Genomic DNA, 26596 nt, shown 5'->3' on the forward strand with positions numbered 1-26596 from the left:
GGCCATGAAGAGAGGTGGCTATAGCGGGCATATGGATCCACGGAGTGAGAGAGCTGAGCACCTTTGGGCAGGAGGTTTACTGCTGGAGTGGGATGCCTTTGAGCACTTATTAGCAGAGCTAGATCTTTGTAACACTTGCCTGAGCAGAGCAAAGGCCAGGCTGAGGGACTGAGAGCCGAGAGAGAGGCCTATCTGGGGGCATGGCTGAGAAGCTGTCCTGACTGAAGAACTGTATCCTGAGTTGTTCCTGATCCTGAATTGTAACCTGTTACTTCCCTAATAAACCCCTTAACTGTGGGTATGCTCTATGAGTTCTGTGTGGCTATTGCAATGAATCATCGAACTCAGTAGAGAAGTAGAAGAGATGGCTGGTGTCAGAATTGGTAAAAAGATAGAGAAAGGAGGTACATCTGACCTCCATCTCATAGGAATCAGCCTTGGGCCGATGCTGATGATCTTGATTCTTCTCCCTGCCTTGCGAAGTTAGAGGTCTGATGCCACCGCGCCATTTTTCACAAGGGGCAATATTTTTTTTTTAAATTGTACTTTCAATGTTTACAGAGCGAACTGGCTTCTCATTAAACAGTTAGTACGTGTACTGTTTTATGACATTGGTTACCAACCCCACGACATGTTAACACTCTTCCTTCTTGACCTTGGGCTCCCTATTACCAGCTTTCCTGTCCCCTCTTGCCTTCTAGTCCTTGCTCTTGGGCTGGTCTGCCCTTTTAGTCTTGTTTTGTTTTATGGGCCTGTCTGATCTTTGGCTAAAGGGTGAACCTCACGAGCGACTTCATTACTGAGCTAAAAGGGTGTTCAGGGGCTATACTCTCAGGGTTTTTCTGGTCTCTGTAAGGCAAGCCTGCTCTTTTTTTTGTGAGTTCGAATTTTGTTGCACATTTTTCTCCAGCTCTGTCTGGGACCCTCTATTGTGATCCCTGTCAGAGCAGTCAGTGGTGGTAGCCGGGCACTATCTAGTTGTACTGGACTTGGTCTGGTGGAGGCAGTGGTAGATGTGGTTCGTTAGTCCTTTGGAGTAATCTTTTCCTCGTGTCTTTAGTTTTCTTCCTTCTCCCTTGCTCCCAACAGAGTGAGACCAGTGGAGTATCTTAGATGGCCACTCACAGGCTTTTAAGATCTACAAGGGGCAAAATTTTTAAAGCACTTTAGGGGGTGTGTGTATCTCTAGTCTATTTAGAAAAGACTTCCAGCAGAGGTGACATCTGAGCAGTGTCATGAAGGGGGAGTACAGAATTCACCAGACAGAGAAGAGGCAAGTTTATTACACGTCTTTGGATAACATTGCATAGCCAGCCTTCCCTTACTTTTCCATTGAGTTAGCATGTCTTCTGAAAGCATGCTTCTGTCTTTGGGCAGAAGGGGACCCTGCTTGGACGTGGGCCGGAAGAAAAGTTGCTCTCCTAGCCCTGACCTGGTTTGCCCACATGCCTCTGCATAGCAGTTTCTTACCATATTTATTTCTAACAACTGAGAGGGCCATTTCTCTTCTAAGTCTGCACTTGATCCAGTGTGGGGTTCCCTCCCCTCCTTCTGGGGGGACTCATGTCCTCTTTAGTTAGTTGGCCACCACGTATTGAAGTTTTTCTTTAAGATACATGAAAGAGGACATGCAAAATCTTACCTCAAAATGTTAGGTGTCTTTTTTTAGTTTACTATATCCATTTTCTTTCCTGCTATGGATCAGACTTTTAGAACCAGAAGAATCTTTGGGAACTTCCAATGCAATACTCTCATTTTATAGATAAAGAAACCAAATCATGGCACTGATGATAATGATAATGACAATAGCTAATGGTAAAAGAGCACTGTACTAAGTGATTTTTGAGCATTATCTCATTTAATCCTCCCATAGCTTCATCAGGTAAGTACTCATATAGTTCTCATTCAACAGAGAAGTAAATTAAACAATAACTTGCTTAAGGTCATATGGTTCGTAACCAGCAGAGCTGTTACAGGTGGGTGGGATGCCAAATCTGTTGAATTTGAGCTACCATGTTGCTGTTCTAAGGCTGGACTTTAAAGGTTTCGTAAATTAACACTTCAGCTTTACTCCTTCATGCTTTTTTTTTTTTCAGAAATCATATATCTAGCCCCTAGTTGGGAGGGGTATATTCTTTAGTTTTAACCTTGTTTGCTGTATACAAAAGCCAAATCCTGACTCCATCCCTCACCGCCCGTACCCACAGGTCACAGCAAACCAGTGACCTAGCACACCAGCAAACAGATGACTTGTATCCCACTGAGGGTTCTGGAGAGAGTGAAGAAGACACTACATCCAAGGAGGAGGAGAAGATCATAGACTGCATGTCTCTTCCCGAAGACAAATTAGCCCAATCCCAGAAGAAAACAGCTGTGCTGATTAAGGAAAACATGGTAAAAAAAAAAAAAAAAAAACTCATTAGGTTTTTGTTTCAGTTTAAAAATAGTGCCCATGATTTGAGAAGTTCTACCTTAACTAGACTGATGTGCATGAAGTAGTAGAGGAAGGTATTTGATTTCTTTGTATGGTGGGAGAAAATAAAGCAAAGCATAGTTAGGAGCTAGCCCACCTGGCGTGAAGTTGCCCACATGGTTCACTGTGCGTTCCTCCTTGGAGTACTCATGCTCCTGGCTTTAAACTCAAACATAACGTTTGGTTCCTCCTGTTGCTGTTTGATTGTCTTTAATTAAAAAAAAAAAAAAAATGTTTTTTAATTTCCTCTAGAAGGTTTAACAAGTACATCTTGAGTAATCCCATGTGTGTGTGCCTTTCTGTGTCTGTGTCCCCGTTTTGTAAGACACCACTCAGAAGGGATTAGGATATTGAGGTAGGAGGTTGAGAACAAGGGTAGCCAGGCAGAGAGCTAGGCTCAGGCTTCATAAGGGTACAGGTGAGATACTTATGGTTATAGTGGAGTCATAAACCAAAGGACCAGAAACAGGAGGTAGCTGCAGAGGTCAGAGAGTCCAGGTGTGTGTTTCTAGGAGTGAGTCAAAGACTTGGGAACTAGGGTCTTTGAGCAAGGGCATAAGCAAGAGTGTTCAAAATCCAGGAAACTGAGATAGCACAGTAATGGCCCTCACTATCTGAATGCAGGCACTAGCCTGCTTCCAGAGCATGATCTGTCAACAGAGGAATTTTTAAACTGACTTCCTGGCCAAGAAAGAAAATGATCATGAAGTATACTTGTGAAAAAACGGTCTGCAGCTGGTTTAGGAAAGGCTGGGAGATATCTCCCTAGATGGGTCCTCTGTGATTTACCCAGAAAGCTTGCAAAGCAGAATTGTCCTGGCCTGGACCCATTAGTATCTCACAAATCCAGGCTAGAAAGGTCATTTCTAGAAGCAGTAAAGTACTTTCTGCCATGGAGTACAAGTGTGAGTTTGAAGGCTTGAAACTCCTTGGTTGGGCTGGATAATGACAAAGATTTAGACTTTGGGAGTTAAATCTGAGGGATAGCAGAGCTTTTACCATACTCAGTTCTCACAGCTCTGAGGGGCTGGGACATTGCCACCAGCAAGCAGCAGTATACTGGGTTGATCTCTATAGCCCATGTTGCTTGTTTCAGTTTCCTCAGGGCAAGGATTTTGGGAAAGGATGAATACAGAATGTCCAGAGCCAGAACCAGAATTCAAGGCTTTGGACTCCCAATCCAGTGTCTTTTTTTTTTTTTTTTTTAAGTGCTATTGTGCTGCTGCTTCAAATAGAACTTAGTTGCTACTGTAGTCAGCCCATGGTGGGCACCCAAGTTCTGACAGAATAGATGATTTAAAGCATTGTGGGAATGTCCCTCTAACATTATTTGCTTCCATGTATTTGAGCGGTGGCGTAGTGGTTAAGTGCTATGGCTGCTAACCAAAGGGTGGGCAGTTCGAATCCGCCAGGCACTCCTTGGAAACTCTGTGGGGCAGTTCTACGCTGTTGTATAGGGTCGCTGTGAGTCAGAATCAACTCGACGGCACAGGGTTTGGTTTTTTTGGTTTTGGTATTTGAGCTGGGAGCAGGTGAAGCTTTAGCTTTAGTGGGAGAATAGGGGCCAGGAGGGATCAGTCCTTGGATCCACATAGGCGTACTGTACCTGTACCATCGGGACCCACATGAGGCATACCGTACCTGCACCACCGGGACCCACACAAGGTGTACTCTGCTTGCACTGCTAGGACGCACGTGAGGTGTACTGTACCTGCACCAATGGGACCCACGTGAGGCATACAGTACTTGCACCGCCAGGACCCACATGAGGTATACTGTACCTGCACCTTTAGGACCCACTTGAGGCATACTGTATCTGCACCACTGAGACCCACATAAGGCATACTAAACCTGCACTGCCAGGACCCACGTGAGGCGTACTGTACCTGCACCACTGGGACCCAGGTGTACTGTACCCGCACCACCAGGACCCACATAAGGCATACTGTACCTGTACCACCAGGACCCACATGAGGCGTACTGTACTGTACCTGCATCTCTAGGACCCACTTGAGGCACACTGTACCTGCACCACTGAAACCCACATAAGGCGTACTATACCTGTACCACCAGGACCCACATAAGGCGTACTGTACCTGCACCACCAGGACCCACATAAGGCGTACTGTACCTGCACCACTGGGACCCAGGCGTACTGTACCTGCACCACCAGGACCCACATGAGGCGTACTGTACCTGCACCACCAGGACCCATATGAGGTGTACTATACCTGCACCGCCAGGACCCACGTGAGGCGTACTGTACCTGTACCACCGGGACCCCCGTGAGGTGTACTGTACCTGCACCGCTTTTTAAGCTGGTTACATTTACATAGCGCTTAACAAGTTTGGATCACTTTGATGCTGACTCATTTTTTCCTCACAGTAACTCTATGAGGTAGGTGGGATAGGTTTCCAAATCTCAGAAAAGAAAGCAGACTCAGGATGATCTTTGCCAAAGCAACATATTCAGTAAACATTAGAACCAGGGCTGAAAGTCCAGGCTTTTGAGTCCTTGATGTGCTATTTTCACCTCACCAGGAAATGAATGCCTAACTTTGCCTATTGGTACAGCCGAAAGATGGTTGCGTTTTTAAAGTCCCTGAAATCTGTGACTTGACGCTGCAATTTTATGATTTCTAAGAGAGCTCTGCCTATCATTTCTCTAGGGGCAGGGCAGCTCTTTCCCTCACCACATCCCTATCCTTGCTAATAGAGAGATGATTCGTTAAGCAAATAAATGAATCCCTTCCCTGTGCCAGGCACAGGACATATGGCAGTGAACATGGGGAATGAACTTCTGTCCTCAAGAAACTTATCTTTTGTTTGGGAAGACAGATAATAGACAAACAAGGAAAACATAGTTAATGCAATATCAGATAGAGGTTAAGTTTTATGAAGAAAAAATAAAACATGTAAGGGGATAGCAAGCGATGTGGTGAGAGGCTGTTTCAGGTAGAGTGGCCAAGAAAGATCTCTCTGAGGTGAACGAAATGAGAGAGTGACCTACATGGGAGAGTATCCAAGCAGGGAGAATAGCAAGTGCAGATCCCTGAGTTAGAATGAGTTTGTCATGTTGAGGAACAGCTGGTCAGTATGCCTTTCACAGAGCTTGAGAGAGCGGTAAGTGCAGTCAGGGAGCTTATTAGGGCCATGTTATGCAGAGCCATGGAGCCCTGGCGGCGCAGTGGTTAAGAGCTTAGCTGTTAACCAAAAGGTTGACAGTTCAAATCCACCAGCTACTCCTTGGAAACCCCATGGGGCAGTTCCGCTTTGTCCTGTAGGGTTGCTATGACTCGAAATCAACTTGCTGGCAATGTGTTTATTTTTTTTTGGAGGCCATGGTAAGGACTTTGGATTTTATTTAGAATAAAAAGTGGGAACCTCTCAGAAGGTTTTGAATGGGAGAGTCACGTGGTCTAATTTATATTAAAAGGTTATACCACCCATAAAACAAAATGAGACTAAATGGGCACCCCTGCCCAGGGGCAAGGACGGGAAGGCAGGAGAGGACAGGAAAGCTGGTTATGGGGAACTCAAGATTGAGAAAGGGAGTGTTGACATGTGGGGTTGGCAAGCAATGAATGTCACAAAATAATGTGTACTAATTGTTTAATGAAAAACTAGTTTGCTCTGTAAACCTTCCTCTAAAGCACAATGTTAAAAAATGAAGCACAAAAAAAAAAAAAAAAAATTAAAAAAAGATTATACTAGCATATCAAGTATATCTAAAAATCTGTAAATTAATAAAAAGCCCTATCGGGTCACCATCAGAGGATACTAGTGAATGAACTCATTATGTTGAAAGCTGGCAAATAAGGGGAAGGGATAAATCATGTGTCCTCCCTTTCTAATATGAACTATACTATTGAGTAGATGAAGGGAAATTTCCTTTTATAGGATTATACTAGCTAATAAGTGAAAAAAGAATGCTAGAATTACCGTATACACATTTTACAGTCTCTTAATGAATTCATCCATCCAGTTCTTATAACATCAGAAAAAGAGAGACAAAATATTAGCTGTGTTTTGATGAAAGAACCAGGGCTTCGAACCAGTTTGTTAAGGTTTGAACTCCTGCTGAGAATGTGCATTTCCACCCCAGATATATTGAATCAGAATCTACTTTTTAACAAGATGAGAATCTATACGAATCACCTGGAGATCTTGTTAAAATGTCGATTCTGATCCAGTGTATCTGGGGTGGAAATGCAAATTCTCAGCAGGGATCTGAACCAGAACAAACTCGTTCAAAGCCCTGGAAAGAACATACCACCACCTATAAAGTTAGTCTTTCTAAAAAGGGAAAAGAAAAACATACTAAACCTAAAACTAATCAGTCTTCTAAATCCAACCGCTAATACAAAGGCAGAACAGAGAATGGAGGGGCATGCTGAATCAACACAATTCACATCTGTGGGAATTAACAAATAACAAATAATTTGCACAAAAAAGAATGAGAGATGGAGGCTGTCTTACTTTCCTAGTGCTGCCATAACAAAATATACCACAAGTGGGTGGTTTACAAGAACAGAAATTTATTTTTTCACAGTTCTGGATGCTAGGAATTTGAATTAGGGCTTCAGCAGGGCTAAGCACTCTCTCTCTCTCCCTCTTGCTCTGTCTCTGGGCTCTAGGGGATGAGCCTTGTTTTCTGCTTTTGAAACCTTGGCATTTCTTCTTATTCCTTGACTGCTTGTAAACATGTCTTTACATAGTGTCTGTCTTCCCCTTTGCGTGTGTCTTTCTGTGTGTTTTTTCTTTTTATAAAATACCATTTAGAAGGGTTAGGTTTAGGACTCACCCTACAAGAGAATGATCTCGTTAATATAACAAAAGAAAACCCTTGTTTCCAAATAGGGTCATATTTACAGGTCTAGGGATTAGGACTTCAATATATATTTGGGGTGGGGTGGGGGAGACACAGTTCAATCCATAATGGAGGGGGAACCTAAAGATAAAAAGAGACTTAAGAGATCTGTCAACTGATCTCATGTGGGCTATAATTGGATTCTGAGTTAAACTAAAAAAAAAAAAATTTATGAAATAATTTATGAAAAATTTATGAAATAATTATGAGACTACATATTTGATATTAAGGTATTATTTTTAATTTTTTGGTTGTTGTTAGGTGCCATTGAGTTGGTTCCGACTCAGCAACCCACTGTACAACAGAATGAAACACTGCCCGTTCCTGGACCATCCTCACCGTCATTGTTATGCTTGAGCCCATTGTTGCAGCCACTGTGTGTTAGTCCATCTCCTTGAGGGTCTTCCTCTATTTCGCTGACCCTCTACTTTACCAAGCATGATGTCCTTCTCCTGGGAATGATCCCTCCTGACAACACATCCAAAGTATGTGAGACATAGTCTCACCATCCTGGCTTCTAAGGAGCATTCTGGTTGTATTCTTCCAAGACAGATTTGTTCGTTCTTTTGGCACCCCATGGTATAGTCAGTATTCTTTGCCAACACCATAGTTCAAAGGTGTCAGTTCTTCTTCGGTCTTCCTTATTCATTGTCTAGCTTTTGTGTACATATGAGGTGATTGAAAACACCATGGCTTCAGTTAGGTGCTCCTTAGCCGTCAAGGTGACATCTTTGCTTTTCAACACTTTAAAGAGGTCTTTTGCAGCAGATTTGCCCAGTGCAATGCATCTTTTGATTTCTTGACTGCTGCTTCCATGGGTGTTGATTGTGGATCCAAGTAAAATGAAACCCTTGACAACTTCAGTCTTTTCTCCATTTATCTTGATGTGGCTTATTTGTCCAATTGTGAGGATTTTTGTTTTCTTTGTGTTGAGGTGGAATCCATACTGAAGGCTGTGGCCTTTGATCTTCATCAGTAAGTGCTTCAAGTCTTATTCACTTTCAGCAAGCAAGGTTATGTCATCTACATAATGCAGGTTGTTATTGTTAATTTTTTGGTAGATGATGGTATTTTTTTTTTAAGTAATTTTTTAAGTCCTTATCTTTTAGAGATATTTAGGAAATATTAATAGGTGAAATGATATACTGTCTTAAATTTGCTTCAGAATAGTAGAAGGGGAAGATGGGTGGATGGGGAGTATAGATATGAAACAAGATTGTCCATGAATAGATAACTGATAATGAAGCCAAATGATTCATTGTCCATGCTGTCTATTTTTATATATTTTGAAAATTTTCCACAATGAAAAGTTAATTACTCTGGCTATCATGAAGAAAGTAGGCCAAGGGGCAAGAGAAAGCAGTAAAGAGAGTCTGTTGTAGTCAGGCAGGTTAAAGATGAAGGTGGCTTCGACTAGGTACTCATGGCAGAAATGAGGAAAAGAGCTTGGTTTGAGGATTTAGGATTAAGATGGAGCCAGTAGGACTTGATAGCTTGGACGTGGGATGGCAAGGAAAGAGAAGAGAAAAAAGACGTAAGATGAATTCAGGCGTGTGTTCTAGTGAGAAGAACGTGGGCTGGAGATATTTCTCCTTTCCAGAAAAAAAAAAAATAATAATAACTTCTTTTCTCTCCACAGAATACTCAAGCAAACCGGGAGCTGATTCGCTGTGTCATCCTTTCTCGGATTATTTTTGGGGAAAAACATTGGAAATGTGCACAGGCTTTGGCTAACCTGGCTCACGGCTACCTGACGCTGAGAGGTACTGGATTTCCACAGTTGGGTGTAGGTGGGCGAGCCTTTGAGGGATGAACTGAGCCCACACACAGCCACAGTAGCGGGGATGATGGGAGGAGAAGTTCCTTTCTGCCTCAAACTCATACCTCCTCAAGAGGTGGGGAAAGTCCATGGTTAAGATAGTATGTTGGGGACCTCAGTAATAAAAATAATAATGATGCTAATGATCATTTATTGAGTACTTAATGGGTACCAAACTAGTCTCATTTGGTCCTCACAATAAGCCCTGGAGGGAGATGACACTATTATTATCCTTAGCTTGCAGGTAAGGATGTTGAGGTACAGATAGGCTAAAGGACTTGTCAGCAACTGCAAATAAGCAAAGGACAGTATCCAAGCTTCCAGCCACAGGTCAACAGGGAAAGGACAGGCAGATATGCCGCCAGGATCAAGGAGGCAGGCCCAGTAATAGGACTGGTGTTCCAAGGGCGGAACTCAAGTACTGGGAGGTCTGGCTTGGGGAAAGGCAGGGCCCTAATTCCAGAGAAATGGTGCTACTAGAAGGGACAGGGGAGGAATCTGTTTGCTAAAACTGGAACACAAGTGTAATTTGCATCAGGGCAGGAACCTTGCAGTCAGGGCTCAATGAATGTCTGTTGACTTATGGAAGCTACTGAGTATGATTTCAGTAGCTAGGTCATGGCCAGTGTGAGGTGCCTGTGAAGCAACCGTGTTGACATTCCTTGCTTGGCAACTGAAAAGTGGGTCTGGAGCTGGGAAAATTGTCAATTCGAGAGTAAGTAGCAAATAGGAGCAAGTTGAGGCCATCGAAGTGGATGAGATTGATTATAAGCAGTATGTCAAAAGAGAGGAAGAGGCAGAGGACAGAAGGCTAAGGAGCAATAGCTTTACCAATGGGTAGCAGAAAAGAAGCCAGTGAAGGAAAGAATCAAGAGGGGCCGTCTCAAGGGAGGTGAGAGGATTTTAAAAAGAAGTGCAGCATGGTTTCAACAGTTGTAAATGGTAGACAGTCAAATAAGGTAAAAGCTGAAGAGAGATGCACGGATTTGGCAATTGGTAGGTCATCCATCAGCACTAGACTTGGCTCTAACAAGTATGATACTTGGCTCCTGGGAGACCAGAGTCAGGGAGACCAGCTAGGTGACTCTTGCTGGAAGTCAGCCTTGAGATGATGATGGCTTGACCTGGAGGGGAAGGAGTAGAAGGATACAGGAAATGTTTGACAGAGAGCTTTGTCTGAACCTAGGGCTGCCTCCATTGGCTTGGTTAGATCACTTTGTCAGAACTATGGAAGGAAATTGGCCCTCATCTTCTGCAATCAACCCTTTCTGTCATCGGCCACACACTGACTTTGAGTTGCACTTATTAGATTCTAGGCTGAATCAAGGTCCTTAAATAGCTTGTACCAGAAAAGGTGGCAGAACATCATGTTTTTCTCCTTCATTCACTTCTTCCTGCTGCTTGAATGGAGAACCACGTTTGGGGTACTAAGTTGGAGGAAAAAAGTTTTCCTGTATAGGAGAGATTTTTGTTTGCTTGTAGATGGGAAAAACAGCTTGATTAGATGAAGTGCCCACGCAGTATAACTGCCCAGCCTTGAACCCAGACTTTGTGATGCCCAGCCTGAAGTTTTTCTCCAGTAGACTTGGACTGTGGGTCTTCTCTGAGAATAGCCCAGCGCACTTTTTTTCCACAGTAGTACTCATCTTTAACTTTTTAAAGAGTCTGTGGTCCATGGAATAAAATGACTAAGGCTTTTAAAAATCATTAACTTTCAAGAGGGATGAAGTGCTTGCTGAGCGCCACTTAGTTTTTTTGTCATTAATCCTGTAACTGCTTTAAAATGGACAGAATTTATGAGCCAGCCTTCCGTGTAGGCGGGGTATGTGTGTCGTTGCGGGTTCATGCCTCACTGCACGTGTGCACGTTGTTCAGCCACCAAACCTGCTTTCCTCACTTGCCTCGGCCTTTTCCAGCATTAGCACATGGGGGTCAAACCAAAAGGCTAATTTCTGTCAATAAACAGTCATTCAGTGAGAATTCAGGGAGAAACGTCTGCACGTGAAGCACTGTGAGACTCGCTTTGGGAACTCTAAGATACAGAAGCATAGCCTGCCCTCAAAGAGCTTACAGCTTAGTGTGGAAGGTGAGATAGATGGAGACATACTACGATTGAAGGCATTATAAGATAAATGCCCTTTAATTGACTCAAATAAAACCCATTGCTCCTGAGTCGTTTCCGACTCATAGCGACCCTATAGAACAGAGTAGAACTGCCCCATAGAGTTTCCAAGGAGCACCTGGTGGATTCGAACTGCTGACCTTTTGGTTAGCAGCTGTAGCACTTAATCACTACGCCACTGGGGTTTCTGATGTAAATAAAGCTCTTAAATAAAGTGCCTTGGGAAAGTTGGGTGGTAAGTAATAGATTCAAGGGGGGAGTTGGCATTCAAGCAGGACCTTAAAAAATGAGTAGGGTTTGGGTAGGCAGAGTGAAAGGGTAGACATTTTTTTTTTTTTTTTTAATAATTTTTATTGAGCTTTAAGTGAACGTTTACAAATCAAGTCAGTCTGTCACGTATAAGCTTATATACACCTTACTCCATACTCCCGCTTACTCTCCCCCTAATGAGTCAGCTCTTTCGGTCTCTCCTTTCGTAACAATTTTGCCAGTTTCTAACCCTCTCTACCCTCCCATCTCCCCTCCAGACAGGAGATGCCAACACAGTCTCAAGTGTCCACCTGATACAAGTAGCTCACTCTTCATCAACATCTCTCTCCAACCCATTGTCCAGTCCCTTCCATGTCTGATGAGTTGTCTTCTGGAATGGTTCCTGTCCTGGGCCAACAGAAGGTTTGGGGACCATGACCGCCGGGATTCCTCTAGTCTCAGTCAGACCATTAAGTCTGGTCTTTTTATGAGAATTTGGGGTCTGCATCCCACTGATCCCCTGCTCCCTTCAGGGGTTCTCTGTTGTGCTTCCTGTCAGGGCAGTCATCAGTTGTGGCCGGACAACATCTAGTTCTTCTGGTCTCAGGATGATGTAAGCCTCTGGTTCATGTGGCCATTTCTGTCTCTTGGGCTTATAGTTGTCATGTGACCTTGGTGTTCTTCATTCTCCTTTGATCCAGGTGGGTTGAGACCAATTGATGCATCTTAGATGGCTGCTTGTTAGCATTTAAGACCCCAGATGCCACATTTCAAAGTAGGATGCAGAATGATTTCATAATAGAATTATTTTGCCAATTGACTTAGAAGTCCCCTTAAGCCATAGTCCCCAAACCCCCGCTCTTGCTTCGTGACCTTTAAAGTATTCAGTTTATCCCGGAAACTTCTTTGCTTTTGGTCCAGTCCATTTGAGCTGACCTTCTGTGTGTTGAATATTGTCCTTCCCTTCACCTAAAGCAGTTCTTATCTACTAACTAATCAGTAAAAAACTCTCTCCCACCCTCCCTCCCTCCCCTCCTCGTAACCACAAAAGTATGTGTTCTTCTCAGTTTATACTATTTCTCAAGATCTTATAATACTGGTCTTATACAATATTTGTCCTTTTGCCTCTGACTAATTTCACTCAGCATAATGCCTTCCAGGTTCCTCCATGTTATGAAATGTTTCAGAGATTCGTCACTGTTCTTTATCGATGCGTAGTATTCCATTGTGTGAATATATCACAATTTATTTACCCATTCATCCGTTGATGGACACCTTGGTTGCTTCCAGCTTTTTGCTATTGTAAACAGTGCTGCAATAAACATGGGTGTGCATATATCTGTTTGTGTGAAAGCTCTTATTTCTCTAGGGTATATTCTGAGGAGTGGGATTTCTGAATTGTATGGTAGTTGTATTTCTAACTTTTTAAGATAACGCCAGATAGATTTCCAAAGTGGTTGTACCATTTTAGATTCCCACCAGCAGTGTATAAGAGTTCCAATCTCTCTGCAGCCTCTCCAACATTTATTATTTTGTGTTTTTTGGATTAATGCCAGCCTTGTTGGAGTGAGATGGAATCTCATCGTGGTTTTAATTTGCATTTCTCTAATTTTTTAATGGCTAATGATCGAGAGCATTTTATCAGGTATCTGTTAGCTGCCTGAATATCTTCTTTAGTGAAGTGTGTGTTCATATCCTTTGCCCACTTCTTGATTGGGTTGTTTGTCTTTTTGTGGTCGGGTTTTGACAGAATCATATAGATTTTAGAGATCAGGCGCTGGTCGGAGATGTCGTAGCTGAAAATTCTTTCCCAGTCTGTAGGTGGTCTTTTTACTCTTTTGGTGAAGTCTTTAGATGAGCATAGGTGTTTGATTTTTAGGAGCTCCCAGTTATCTGGTTTCTCTTCGTCATTTTTAGTAATGTTGTGTATTCTGTTTATGCCTTGTATTAGGGCTCCTAAGGTTGTCCCTATTTTTTCTTCCATGATCTTTATCGTTTTAGTCTTTATGTTTAGGTCTTTGATCCACTTGGAGTTAGTTTTTGTGCATGGTGTGAGGTATGGGTCGTGTTTCATTTTTTTGCAAATGGATATCCAGTTATGCCAGCACCATTTGTTAAAAAGACTATCTTTTCCCCAATTAACTGACACTGGTCCTTTGTCAAATATCAGCTGCTCATATGTGGATGGATTTATATCTGGGTTCTCAATTCTGTTCCACTGGTCTATGTGTCTGTTGTTGTACCAGTACCAGGCTGTTTTGACTACTGTGGCTGTATAATAGGTTCTGAAATGAGGTAAAGTGAGGCCTCCCACTTTCTTCTTCTTTTTCAGTAATGCTTTGCTTATCCGAGGCTTCTTTCCCTTCCATATGAAGTTGGTGATTTGTTTCTCTATCACCTTAAAAAATGACATTGGAATTTGGATCGGAAGTGCATTGTATGTATAGATGGCTTTTGGTAGAATAGACATTTTTACTATGTTAAGTCTTCCTATCCATGAGCAAGGTATGTTTTTCCACTTAAGTATGTCCTTTTTAATTTCTTGTTGTAGAGCTTTATAGTTTTCTTTGTATAGGTCTTTTACATCCTTGGTAAGATTTATTCCTAAGTATTTTATCTTCTTGGGGGCTACTGTGAATGGTATTGATTTGGTTATTTCCTCTTCAGTGTTCTTTTTGTTGATGTAGAAGAATCCAAGTGATTTTTGTATGTTTATCTTATAACCTGAGACTCTGCCAAACTCTTCTATTAGTTTCAGTAGTTTTCTGGAGGATTCATTGGGATTTTCTGTGTATAAGATCATGTCATCTGCAGATAGAGATAATTTTACTTCCTCTTTGCCAATCTGGATGCCCTTTATTTCTTTGTCTAGCCTAATTGCTCTGGCTAGGACTTCTAGCACAATGTTGAATAAGAGCGGTGATAAAGGGCATCCTTGTCTGCTTCCCGTTCTCAAGAGAAATGCTTTCAGGTTCTTTCCATTTAGAGTGATGTTGGCTGTTGTCTTTGCATAAATGCCCTTTATTATGTTGAGGAATTTTCCTTCAATTCCTATTTTGGTGAGAGTTTTTATCATAAGTGGGTGTTGGGCTTTGTCAAATGCCTTTTCTGCATCAATTGATAAGATCATGTGGTTTTTGTCTTTTGTTTTATTAATATGGTGGATTCCAATAATGGTTTTTCTAATATTAAACCAGCCTTGCATACCTGGTATAAATCCCACTTGGTCGTGGTGAATTATTTTTTTGATATGTTGTTGAATTCTATTGGCTAGAATTTTGTTGAAGATTTTTGCATCTATGTTCATGAGGGATATAGGTCTGTAATTTTCTTTTTTTGTGATGTCTTTACCTGGTTTTGGTATCAGGGAGATGGTGGCTTCATAGAATGAGTTGGGTAGTATTCCGTCATTTTCTATGCTTTGAAGTACCTGTAGTAGTAGTGGTGTTAACTCTTCTCTGAAAGTTTGGTAGAACTCTGCAGTGAAGCTGTCCGGGCCAGGGCTTTTTTTTGTTGGGAGTTTTTGATTACCGTTTCAATCTCTTTTTTTGTTATGGGTCTATTTAGTTGTTCTACTTCTGAATGTGTTAGTTTAGGTAGGTAGTGTTTTTCCAGGAATTCATCCGTTTCTTCTAGGTTTGCAAATTTGTTAGAGTACAATTTTTCGTAATAATCTGATATGATTCTTTTAATTTCAGTTGGGTCTGTTGTGATGTGGCCCTTCTCGTTTCTTATTCGGGTTATTTGTTTCCTTTCCTGTTTTTCTTTAGTCAGTCTAGCCAATGGTTTATCAATTTTGTTAATTTTTTCAAAGAACCAGCTTTTGGCTTTGTTAATTCTTTCAATTGTTTTTCTGTTCTCTAATTCATTTAGTTCAGCTCTAATTTTGATTATTTGTTTTCTTCTGGTGCCTGATGGATTCTTTTGTTGCTCACTTTCTATTTGTTCAAGTTGTAGGGACAGTTCTCTGCTTTTGGCTCTTTCTTCTTTTTGTATGTGTGCATTTATCGATATAAATTGGCCTCTGAGCACTGCTTTTGCTGTGTCCCAGAGATTTTGATAGGAAGTATTTTCATTCTCGTTGCATTCGATGAATTTCCTTATTCCCTCCTTGATGTCTTCTATAACCCAGTCTTTTTTCAGGAGGGTATTGTTCAGTTTCCAAGTATTTGATTTCTTTTCCCTAGTTTTTCTGTTATTAATTTCTAGTTTTATTGCCTTGTGGTCTGAGAAGATGCTTTGTAATATTTCGATGTTTTGGATTCTGCAAAGGTTTGTTTTATGACCTAATATGTTGTCTATTCTAGAGAATGTTCCATGTGAGCTAGAAAAAAAAGTATACTTTGCAGCAGTTGGGTGGAGAGTTCTGTATAAGTCAATGAGGTCAAGTTGGTTGATTGTTGTAATTAGGTCTTCCGTGTCTCTATTGAGCTTCTTACTGAATGTCCTGTCCTTCTCCGAAAGTGTTGTGTTGAAGTATCCTACTATAATTGTGGAGGTATCTATCTCACTTTTCAATTCTGTTAAAGTTTGATTTATGTATCTTGCAGCCCTGTCATTGGGTGCATAAATATTTAATATGGTTATATCTTCATGATCAATTGTCCCTTTTATCATTATGTAGTGTCCTTCTTTATCCTTTGTGGTGGATTTAAGTCTAAAGTCTTTTTTGTCGGAAATTAATATTGCTACTCCTCTTCTTTTTTGCTTATTGTTTGTTTGATATATTTTTTTCCATCCTTTGAGTTTTTGTTTGTTTGTGTCTCTAAGTCTAAGGTGTGTCTCTTGTAGGCAGCATATAGATGGATCGTGTTTCTTTACCCAGTCCGAGACTCTCCATCTCTTTATTGGTGCGTTTAGTCCATTTACATTCAGCGTAATTATAGATAAATAAGTGTTTAGTGTTATGATTTTGATGCCTTTTTATGTGTGTTGTTGACAATTTCATTTTTCCACTTACTTTTTTGTGCTGAGACGTTGTTCTTAGTAAATTGTGAGATTCTCATTTTCTTAGTGTTTGACTTTATGTTTGTTGGGTCGTTACGTTTTTCTTGGCTTTTATCTTGAGTTATGGAGTTGTTATACCTCTTTGTGGTTACCTTAATATTTACCCCTATTTTTCTAAGTAAAAACCTAACTTGTGTTGTCCTATATTGCGTTGTATCACTCTCCATCTGGCAGTTCTATGCCACCTATATTTAGTCCCTCTTTTTGATTATTGTGATCTTTTACATATTGACTTCAATGATTCCCTGTTATGAGCATTTTTTTTTTTTAATTAATCTTAAGTTGTTTTTGTGATTTCCCTATTTGAGTTGATATCAGGGTGTTCTGTTTCGTGACCTTGCGTTGTGCTGGTATCTGATATTATTGGTTTTCTGACCAATTTCCTTTAGTATTTCTTGTAGCTTTGGTTTGGTTTTTGCAAATTCTCTAAGCTTGTGTTTATCTGTAAATATCTTAATTTCGCCTTCATATTTCAGAGAGAGTTTTGCTGGATATATGATCCTTGGCTGGCAGTTTTTCTCCTTCAGTGCTCTGTATATGTCATCCCATTGCCTTCTTGCCTGCGTGGTTTCTGCTGAGTAGTCTGAACTTATTGATTCTCCCTTGAAGGAGACCTTTCTTTTATCCCTGGCTGCTTTTAAAATTTTCTCTTTACCTTTGGTTTTGGCAAGTTTGATGATAATATGTCTTGATGTTTTTCTTTTTGGATCAATCTTAAATGGGGTTCGATGAGCATCTTGGATAGATATCCTTTCATCTTTCATGATGTCACGGAAGTTTTCTGTCAGCAGATCTTCAACTATTCTCTCTGTGTTTTCTGTCCCCCCTCCCTGTTCTGGGACTCCAATCACACACAAGTTATCCTTCTTGATAGAGTCCCACATGATTCTTAGGGTTTCTTCATTTTTTTAAATTCTTTTATCTGATTTTTTTTCCAGCAATGTTGGTGTTGATTCCCTGGTCTTCCAGATTTCCCAGTCTGCATTCTAATTGCTCGAGTCTGCTCTTCTGACTTCCTATTGCGTTGTTTAATTCTGTAATTTTATTGTTAGTCTTTTGGATTTGTACATGCTGTCTCTCTATGGATTCTTGCAGCTTATTAATTTTTCCACTATGTTTTTGAATAATCTTTTTGAATTCTTCAACTGTTTTATCAGTGTGTTCCTTGGCTTTTTCTGCAGTTTGCCTTATTTTGTTTCTGAGGTCATCCCTGATGTCTTGAAGCGTTCTGTAAATTAGTTTTTTATATTCTGTATCTGATAATTCCAGGATTGTATCTTCATTTGGGAAAGATTTTGATTCTTTTGTTTGGGGGGTTGTAGAAGCTGTCGTGGTCTGCTTCTTTATGTGGTTTGATATTGACTGCTGTCTCCGAGCCATCACTAAGATATAAAAAAGATATAGTAGTGGTTTATTCTATAATTGCTCACTGAGTCTTATCTTGTTTTGTTTTCTTTCAATGTATGTGGATGGGCTACTAGATTGTGCTGTCTTGTTTGTTGTAGCCCTTTACTTACTTATGACCTATTACCAGCTGGTTTGGGCTGTTGCCAGATATATATGGCTGAGACTATTCACTATTTTTGAGTAGAATCTGATTTTGGGTCATCAAGTGTGTGCTGCACCCTAACACCTATCCACCTCGAGAAGTAGTGGTGATAGTTGTGTGCACCAGATTTTATTAGCAGCTGGGGTTCACCCTCCAAGCTGCTGACAGGCTTCCCCCAAGTGTCAGTGAGGTAGGTGTGTCTCTATTCCTATAGCACCTTGGTGGAAGGGCACTGCAGCTGTACCTTAGGCCCCCAATGCAAGTACCTCTACTGATTGGTAGGTGTCACCCTCCTTAGAACCCTAAGGCAAGAGGCTAGGTGGTCTTGGGGGAGCTTCAGCCCTCAGTTCCCTGTTGTGGGTCAGTTAGGGCTCTGTTGAATAAGCAGAGATATCAGACCTGGGAAACTTGTTTTTCCAGGAAATCCGCTAAAAAAAATATACAGTCAGATCCCTATCAGAACTGCCTTTGGATTATAACCACCACCTTGTTCCCTGTAAGGATGAAAGCCTGAGATTTGGATCATATATGCTTGACTGGAGCTGGTTCTGTGTTTTTAGTCCAATTAGGGAAGGATTTTTGGTCTCTGGGTTTTTTGTGGTTGCTTCTCTCAGGCCGGAAGAATGGGTTAGGAAAAGACCAAAAAAAAAGGGAAAAGCAAAGCCGCCGCAGAGCCGGAGCAGTTGTCCCTCTGGCTCAGGAAATTCCAATGTTAATGAAGCCGCCTGGGAAGGGGAGGCGGGGGATTCAGAAAAACAGGAGAGTAGCACCCTGGAACATAGCCAAAGTTGCTTATCTTGCTTGGGATGACTATTTTATCTGTTGCCTATGTATGCTGGCTGCGTGGAGATTGCCCCCGAGGGTCTAGCCCGCTAAAGCCACGGTCACATCCTCCACTGCCAATCCAAAGCCCAGCGTCAAGGTTCCCCTGCTGGGACGCTGCACTCCTGGCTCCAAAACCAGTCACTGTCTCCCAGGGACTTCTCGTCCCGCCAGCCGTGTCGCCGCGCCGCCTCCACGGACTGGCTGGGCCCTCTCCCAGGGTTAGTTTAGGGGAGTAGGGCTGCACCCCGTGTTTGTGCCATGAGTAGATGCCGTGTTCAGCTCCCCTGTGCCCAGTCCAATGCCCGGCGCCAAGGTTCCCCTCCTGGGACGCTGCGCTCCTGGCTTCAAAACCAGTCACTGCCTCCCGGGACTTCTCCCACCAGCCGCGTCACCACGCCGCCTGCCCGGACCGGCTGGGCCCCCTCCCGGGGTCAGTTCAGGGGGGTAGGGCTGCATCCCTTGTTTGCGCCGTCACAAGATTTTGTGTTCAGCTGTTCTGGGCCCAGTCCTAAGCCCGGCGCCAAGGTTACCTGACTGGGGTGCTGGCTCCAGGCTCCGAAAACAGTCGCTGCTTCCCCGTATTTGTTCGTTCTCCGTCTCTGTCATTCAGGTCAACTCTTTCAATCTGTGTTTGTTGTTCAGGGTTCGTATATTGTTATGTATGTGATCGATTCACTTGTTTTTCCGAGTCTTTGTTGCAAGAGGGATCTGAGGTAGCGTCTACCTAGTCAGCCATCTTGGCCCCGCCTCTACTCAGGTTAGACATTTTTGATGAAGAAAAAAAGCATGGGCAAAGGTGGCTAAGTTCAATGTTTGTTTAGAAAGCAGTGAGCAGACTTGTCTGGCTAAGATTGGGACTGGTAAAATGCACCTGGGAAGGAGGATACAAAGGGGTAGATGGGCAGACCACCCAGACCACAGTGGGTTTTAAATGTAGGCCGAGGAATTTGTAATTTATTTGTAAGGAGCTTGTAATTTATAGGCAAGGAGGGCTTTTGGAGATTTTCCGCAAGAAGGATGAAAAAAATTGAAGCGCCCTTTCGGAAAGATTAATGTAGCAGTGATAGCAAGAACAGGAGCTACTTCACTCATCTTGGTCCGGAACTAGACTAGTGACAGTGGGAATAGGTGAAAAGGTGAGGATTCAGGAACCTGTGAAGGACATATACACTTAGCCTTTAAACTAGAAATCCTGCTTCTGGGAATATTTCCTAAATTGCACACTTATGAAATGATGTGTGCATAAGATTATTCTTTGAAGTATTGTTTGCATCAGCCCATCAATAGAGAACTAGTACATACACACATTGGAATATGTTGTTGTCATCAAATCGATTCCGACTCATGGTGACCCCATGTGTGCAGAGTAGAGCTGCCCCGTAGGGCTTCCAGAGCTGTAATGTTTACACAGGAGCCCTGGTGGTGAGGTGGTTGAGAGCTCAGCTGCAGTTGATGGGTTTGAGCCAGCTACCGTTCGATTTTTGGTTTAATCTTTATGGAAGCAGACTGCCACATCTTTCTCCCACAGAGCAGTTGGTAAGTTCAAACCACTGACCTTTTGGTTAGCAGCTAAGCGTTTAACTGCTGTGCCACCAGGGCTCCTCTGAAAATGTATTACCTATTGAAAAAATGATAATTAAAAAAAAATTGTGGAGGAAGAATTAGCAGGACATGGCATTCGGTTTGGGGGTGAGGAAAAGTGAGACCCAAAGTTGGTCCTCAAGTTTCAGGCTCCACAGGGTGCCGCTTTCAGAGACTGGCAGGTCATGAACAGGAAGTGGTCTGGGAAGAGGGATGATGGGCCAGGTTTGTTGTTGTTGTTGTTGTTAATATAGTGATTTAAAATATAACATTGAAATTTGGAGGCAGAACTCAGGAGGAGAGAAGGAGAATCATAAGCATGAAAGAATATTTGAGATCAGAACTTGGGAAAGGAAATGGAAATTATAAGCATGGAGGCCGAGGTTGAAGTTATGGAGTTGATTATACCTCTGAGAGGGAAAAAGAAGAGGAAGTAGCTGAAAGGCAAATCATGGGGAATGGTTACATTAATGGAAGAGGAGGAAAAAGAAAAAAAACATGGAGACTTCATGTGTGTCAGAGTAGAACTGTGCTCTGAAGGGTTTTCAGTGGCTGATTTTTTGGAAGTAGGCCACCAGGCAGAGCCCTGGTGGCACAGTGATTAAGAGCTCGGCTGCTAACCAAAAAGTAGCCAGTTCAAATCCACTGAGCCGCTCCTTGGAAACCCTGTGGGGCAGTTCTACTCTGTCCTGTAGAATCACTATGAGTCAGAATTGACTTGATGGCAAAGAGTTTGGCTTTGGTTTTTTTGAGGTCACCAGGCCTTTCTTTTGGTATCTCTGGGTGGACTGGAACCTCCAGCCTTTCAGTTAGCAGCTGAACACATTAATCATTTGCACCACTCAGAGACTCACAAAGAGAATGAAACACCCTGGTAAAAAATTAGCTAAGAATCAATTAGAGAAGATTTATAAAGGAGAGGTCCCTAGGTGGTACAAACGGTTTACACTTGGGTGTTAACAGAAAGTTCTACCCAGTGGTGCACCGAGGGAAAGGCCTGGCAGTCTGCTTCCAGAAATTTTACAACCAAGAAAATCCTATGGAGCTCAATTCTACTCTGTAACATGTAGGGTCACCATGACTCAAAATCAACTCAGTGGCAACAGGTCTTTTTTGTTTTTTATAAAAGGAGAGCCAAGTTAGTGGAGAGTTCCTGGGTGGTGCTATCAGGTGGCATGCTCAGCTCCTAATTGAAATATTGGAGGTTTAAGTCCACCCAGAGGTGCCTCAAAAGAAAAGTCTGGTTATCTACTTTCAAAAAATCAGCCACTGAAAACCCTGTGGTGCAGTTCTACTCTGATACACATGGGGCCACCAGGAGTTGGAACCAATTCGGTAGCAACTGATTAAGTTAGTTCAGTGCCTTGGGAGCCAAGGGGAGAAGCCAAGCAGATGAGAGTGTCTGGTACTGCAACAAAATGGGGCCTCAGAAACAGCAATTGGATTTATTTATTAGGAGGTCTTTGGGAACTTTAGGAGAACAGCATCTGTGAAATGATCCCAAGAACCAGGGGAAAGTGGATGGGAAGGAACAGGGACTAGTAGACTACATATTCTACTTGCTACGTAACGGTCGCTGTGAGTCAGAATTTGACACACCAGCAATGGGTTTATGTACCGAAAGTGTGATGAAAAAATAGGAGGGCAGCCAGAGAAGGCAGAAAAGTCAAGGGAAGCTATTTTCTAAGATTAGGAGGCCCAGGAAGATTTTTGGTGGAGAGGAAGGAGCCAGTTAGGAGAGAGAGTTTGAAGGTTTTAAAAGATGGAGTAGTTGATAGAATGGGGTTCTGGGATCAACAATATGAGAGAATGTGAGGCCTTGGCAAAGCAGAATGTATAAAAGACTGTTGGTTGGTACAGTAAAAAAAAAAAAAACCTCTTGCCATCGAGTTGATTCCGACTGGGTAGAACTGCCCCATAGGGTTTCCAAGGTGTGGCTGGTGGATTCGAACTGCCAACCTATTGGTAGCAGCCAAGCTCTTAACCATTGAGCCACCAGGGCTCCAGTAATGATGATAAAAAAAAAAAATTTTTTTTTAATGATGATAAAAAAAAAGCGAATATTTATTCAGTATCACTTCATTTCTTTGTGCCAGACACTGTTTAATCCTTTTTTATAATTAATTAAATTAATCCTTGTCACAGCCCAGCGAGATAGAGGCTGTTACTTTAATTGCCTCTTTTTATTGTTGTAAAAATATGGGAGAAAAATGAGAATGTATGCTTACATCTGCCTGTGGTGCTACAGGCTCCACGTTTGCCAGTTCAGCATTTCTCACATGTACAGTTTAGTGAGATCAATTGCATCAGTCATGCTGTGCAACCGTCACCACTGTCCTTTGCCAAATTTTCCAACCCCATGAACAAAAACTCAATGCTTCCTAAATAGCAATTCCCCCATCCCCCCGCCACCTCTGTTAACCAGTATTAAACTCTGATCTCTCTATATTTACCTTTTCCATGAACTTCATAAGGAGCCCTAGTGGCGCAGTTGTTAAACATGCGGCTCCTAACTGAAAAGTTGGAAGTTTGAACCCACCAGCAGTTCCTCAGGAGAAGACACCTGGTGATCTGCTTTGGTAAATACTACAGCCTAGGAAACCGTATGACACCATTCTACTTTGTCATATAGGGCTGGTAGGAGTCAGAATCAACTCTGCGGTCGGAATCCACTAAATGGTACACGACAACAGCAAGAACAGTGAGCCCAGAGGATTGGTTGTGCTGATTCAGGGGATGGTTTTCAGTAACTCCTCCCATTTCACCTTCTTTCTCCTCCTAACCCTGCATATGTTTCCAGTTTCCAGGGAAGCACCTGAATTTGGAGGCTGCCCTTCTTAATGACACATTCCCAAGGGCTGCCTGGTTGTGGAAAACAACCTGCTTGAAAAAAAGACTCTCTTAGTTACCTACTTTATTGTCGCAGCCCCTGAAGTAGAAACACCAGCTTCTGACGTCCCCGAAACAAAAAACCAAACCCATTGCCGTCGAGTCGATTCTGACTCATAGTGGCCCTAGAGGACAAAGTAGAATTGCCCCATAGGGTTTCCAAGGAGCACCTGGTGGATTTGAACTGCTGACTTTTTGTTAGCAGCCAAACTCTTAACCACAACACCACCAGGGTGTCACAGACAGTGCTTTTTGTGATCTTACTACTTCATTGCTCCTTCCTCAAGACCTAGAAGGGCTCCTCACTTCCTGTAAAAAGGTTCTACTAACTCAGTGTTTTCCTGAATGTGGTTCTCAGATTACCTGTACCAGTGTCACTTAGGGTGCTTGTTACAGATGTGAATTCTTACTTCCCACCTTCCACCTTGTGAATGGAGGCCCAGGAATCTGCATGTTAACAGGGTGTTTATGATGCACAGTTGCTTAGAGAGTCACTGCTGTCTGGTAACTTAGGACAGCCCTTTCCTTGGGAGAGACAGAGTCTATTTTCTTTCCAGTTGAGACCTATGTAACATGTTGTCTCTGAGTGTTCTACAAAGACTTTGTGGTTTCCGGATCACTTTCAGGGCTTTTCCAGAGAAGGCTTTGTCCCCTCCCATTGTTGCAACTCATTAAGGAGGTCCAGCACATTTGGAACATGTGAGGGACACAGGCATCAAAAGGCAAATCTTTTCAAACTAGCCTCATTGCTATTGGCTTGCACCCAGACCGTGAAACCAAGTTCCAAGGGCCAAAGGCAGTGTGCAGGCTGAGTAGGATGTGGGGCTGGGGTTGTGAAGAGAGGACTATGGCATCAGGATTGGGAGCATATTGGGCCTACGTGGCAGTGGTGGGTGTGTTTATCAGCCCTGGGTGCCTGCAGAGAGGAGGCTGAAAGTGAACACCAACCCTTACAGTTTTCAGGAGGGAAGAGGGTAATTCCTAGGGTATATCCTCTGATGGTTTCCCCAGGGCTTCCCCTTCCCCATCAGGGATCACTAGACACAACCGAGGCTGGAGGTTAAGGAAATAATCTGGCAAGCTGAACATTCCCAAGCCTCCCTCTGTTAACTGGACAAGTAGTAGTTCCACTCAGTGCCCAAGAATACCATCCTTAGGTAGAAAACAAGGAGACAAAACCTTTATCTTCTCAGTGAAGGGCCTCACGGCATTTAGAATTTAGATTCTTTTCATATGTGTGTGACCAGTTAGTGTCATTAGCTTCATCTTGGGTTGAAAAACTCTCCAGATGTGGGTAATTGCATTCATAAGCTCTTGTATTTATAGAAGCCCAAAGCACAGCACTCTGTGGCATAACCTCGTTGGTTTTTGCAGTATCTCGATGTGTTTGGTAAGGGGCCGTTTCTGTAATTACTGTTCTCAGTCTACATTTGGAGCATGGAAGAAGCTTTGCGAGATGAAAAGGTCACATGGCATTAGCGTCAGAACTGGGAGAGGGATACTCAGCTTCCTCCCTGTCTCTCTCAGTGGTTTCCAAACAAGGTCTACCAACGAATGCAGGGATGTTGAGTCTCTTGGGTCCCCTTCCTCTACAGATTCCAACTTAGTAGGCCTGAGGAATCTGTATTTGTAACAAGCTCTCCAGATAATTCTGATGCACAGCCAGGTTTGGGAACCATTACTGTAGACCATGTAATAATCAAACTGCTATCTTTTCTCCTCCCATGAGTGTCTTTCACTGAATCCTGTCTTTTTAATCTTTGTTTTCTTGCCACCCACCCTTAAATTTCCCCAGGCCTCCCAGCTCAGGCCAAGAAACATGCTGAGTCAGCCAGGAGCACGCTGCTGACCTGGAAGGTAAACACAACCTCAAACAGGGAGGCAAAGGAAATTGTGGAAACGCTGATCATGCTCTACTACACTCTGGGAGTAGCCTGGCTCCTGCAGAACCAATATCCTTCCTTCCCTGCGGGGTCCAGGGGTCAGGACTGCAGGCCGCACATGTCAGATGAGTCATCTCACACCTAGGGTGGGAGATTGAGCTAAAACCCTGTAGCTCTGTTCCAAAACACAAGCCCTCCGCAAACCTCTTATCTCCACCTGGTAGTGTGTGAACTTCCCTCCTGTGTCTATTCCTATCCACCAGGAGTTTAGCCATGGGAGGGATCTCCCTGGGAGCACATTTCTAGCCCCAGGTAGCCAGCTGGAAGTCTGTCTGAGTCTGTCTTTACTGGGCACCCAAGAAAACCAGTATCAGCAATGATGTGGGGGCAGGTTTCAGAAAAACGAGAACATGCATGACTGTGGTTAGAGGTGGTGCAGGAAGGGAGAAAATGGGTGGTCATTTAAAGCACTGTTTGGCAAACGGGGCTGCATATCGTAATCCCCTGGGGAGCTTTAAGAATCACTGATGTCTGGGCCCCACCCCAGAGATTTAGATTTAATAGGTATGGGGTATGCCTGTTCACTGAGACTTTTTAAAAGCTCCCCAGGTGATTGGAACCATCATTTTATTTTTTTTTTGAAATGCTGTTGATAATACTGCTCATGAAGCCACAGGCCAAGCAAAATAGATAAAAGAAGTAGTTCTCCGTGTTCCCAGAGGACAGTTAAATGTGCCTCTCCTCAAAAAGCTTGTGATTTTGGCAGCCTTTTGAGACCATCTCTCTTGAAAACTGCTAAGGGCATTTCATGTTTTTTGAATAATCGTGAGCACTCTTTGAGCCTGTTTGTCCCCAGCCTCTTTTCTCTACACCTCCCCTTCTCTAAAACCAAATAACCCATGGCTGTTGAGTCGACTCTGACTCACAGCGATCCCATAGGACAGGGTGGAACTGCCCCATAGGGTTTTCAAGGCTGTAAATCTTTATGGAAGCAGACAGCCACATCTTTCTCCCATGGAGCGGCTACTGGGTTCGAATCACTGACCTTTTGGTTAGTATCCGAGTGCTTTAACCACTGCACCACCACTTCTCTACTGATGATCACCTTGTAAAATCTGATCTGTGGTCTTCTACTGTAATACTCTCAGCAGAGGGAAAAGGAGGGAACTAGAAAAGGAGGGATTTTCCTTCCTGCTGTTAGTCACTCAACAAAGCCCTGCTTTTGCTTGGACTTTCTAAACGGCCCAGGAAAAGCCCTTTCAGCAGAATTAGTTCCTCTCTGTATCTGTTCAGAGGAACCAACTTGGGAAAAATGAAGAAATGTTATCG

General features: G+C 42.8%; 1 protein-coding gene across 1 annotated transcript in view; it reads left to right on the top strand.

The window, feature by feature from the left end:
* The window catches only part of TTC23L (tetratricopeptide repeat domain 23 like), a 66879-nt gene that overhangs the window by 4408 nt on the left and 35875 nt on the right, over positions 1–26596 (top strand). The window contains exons 3-5 of the mRNA XM_023545410.2: positions 2208–2394; positions 8983–9106; positions 25180–25336. Coding sequence (XP_023401178.2) covers positions 2208–2394; positions 8983–9106; positions 25180–25336 — 468 coding nt within the window. The remainder of the gene's footprint in view (positions 1–2207; positions 2395–8982; positions 9107–25179; positions 25337–26596) is intronic.

The sequence above is a fragment of the Loxodonta africana genome, chromosome 2, assembly GCF_030014295.1.
Source record: "Loxodonta africana isolate mLoxAfr1 chromosome 2, mLoxAfr1.hap2, whole genome shotgun sequence".
NCBI classification, from domain to species: Eukaryota; Metazoa; Chordata; class Mammalia; order Proboscidea; family Elephantidae; genus Loxodonta; species Loxodonta africana.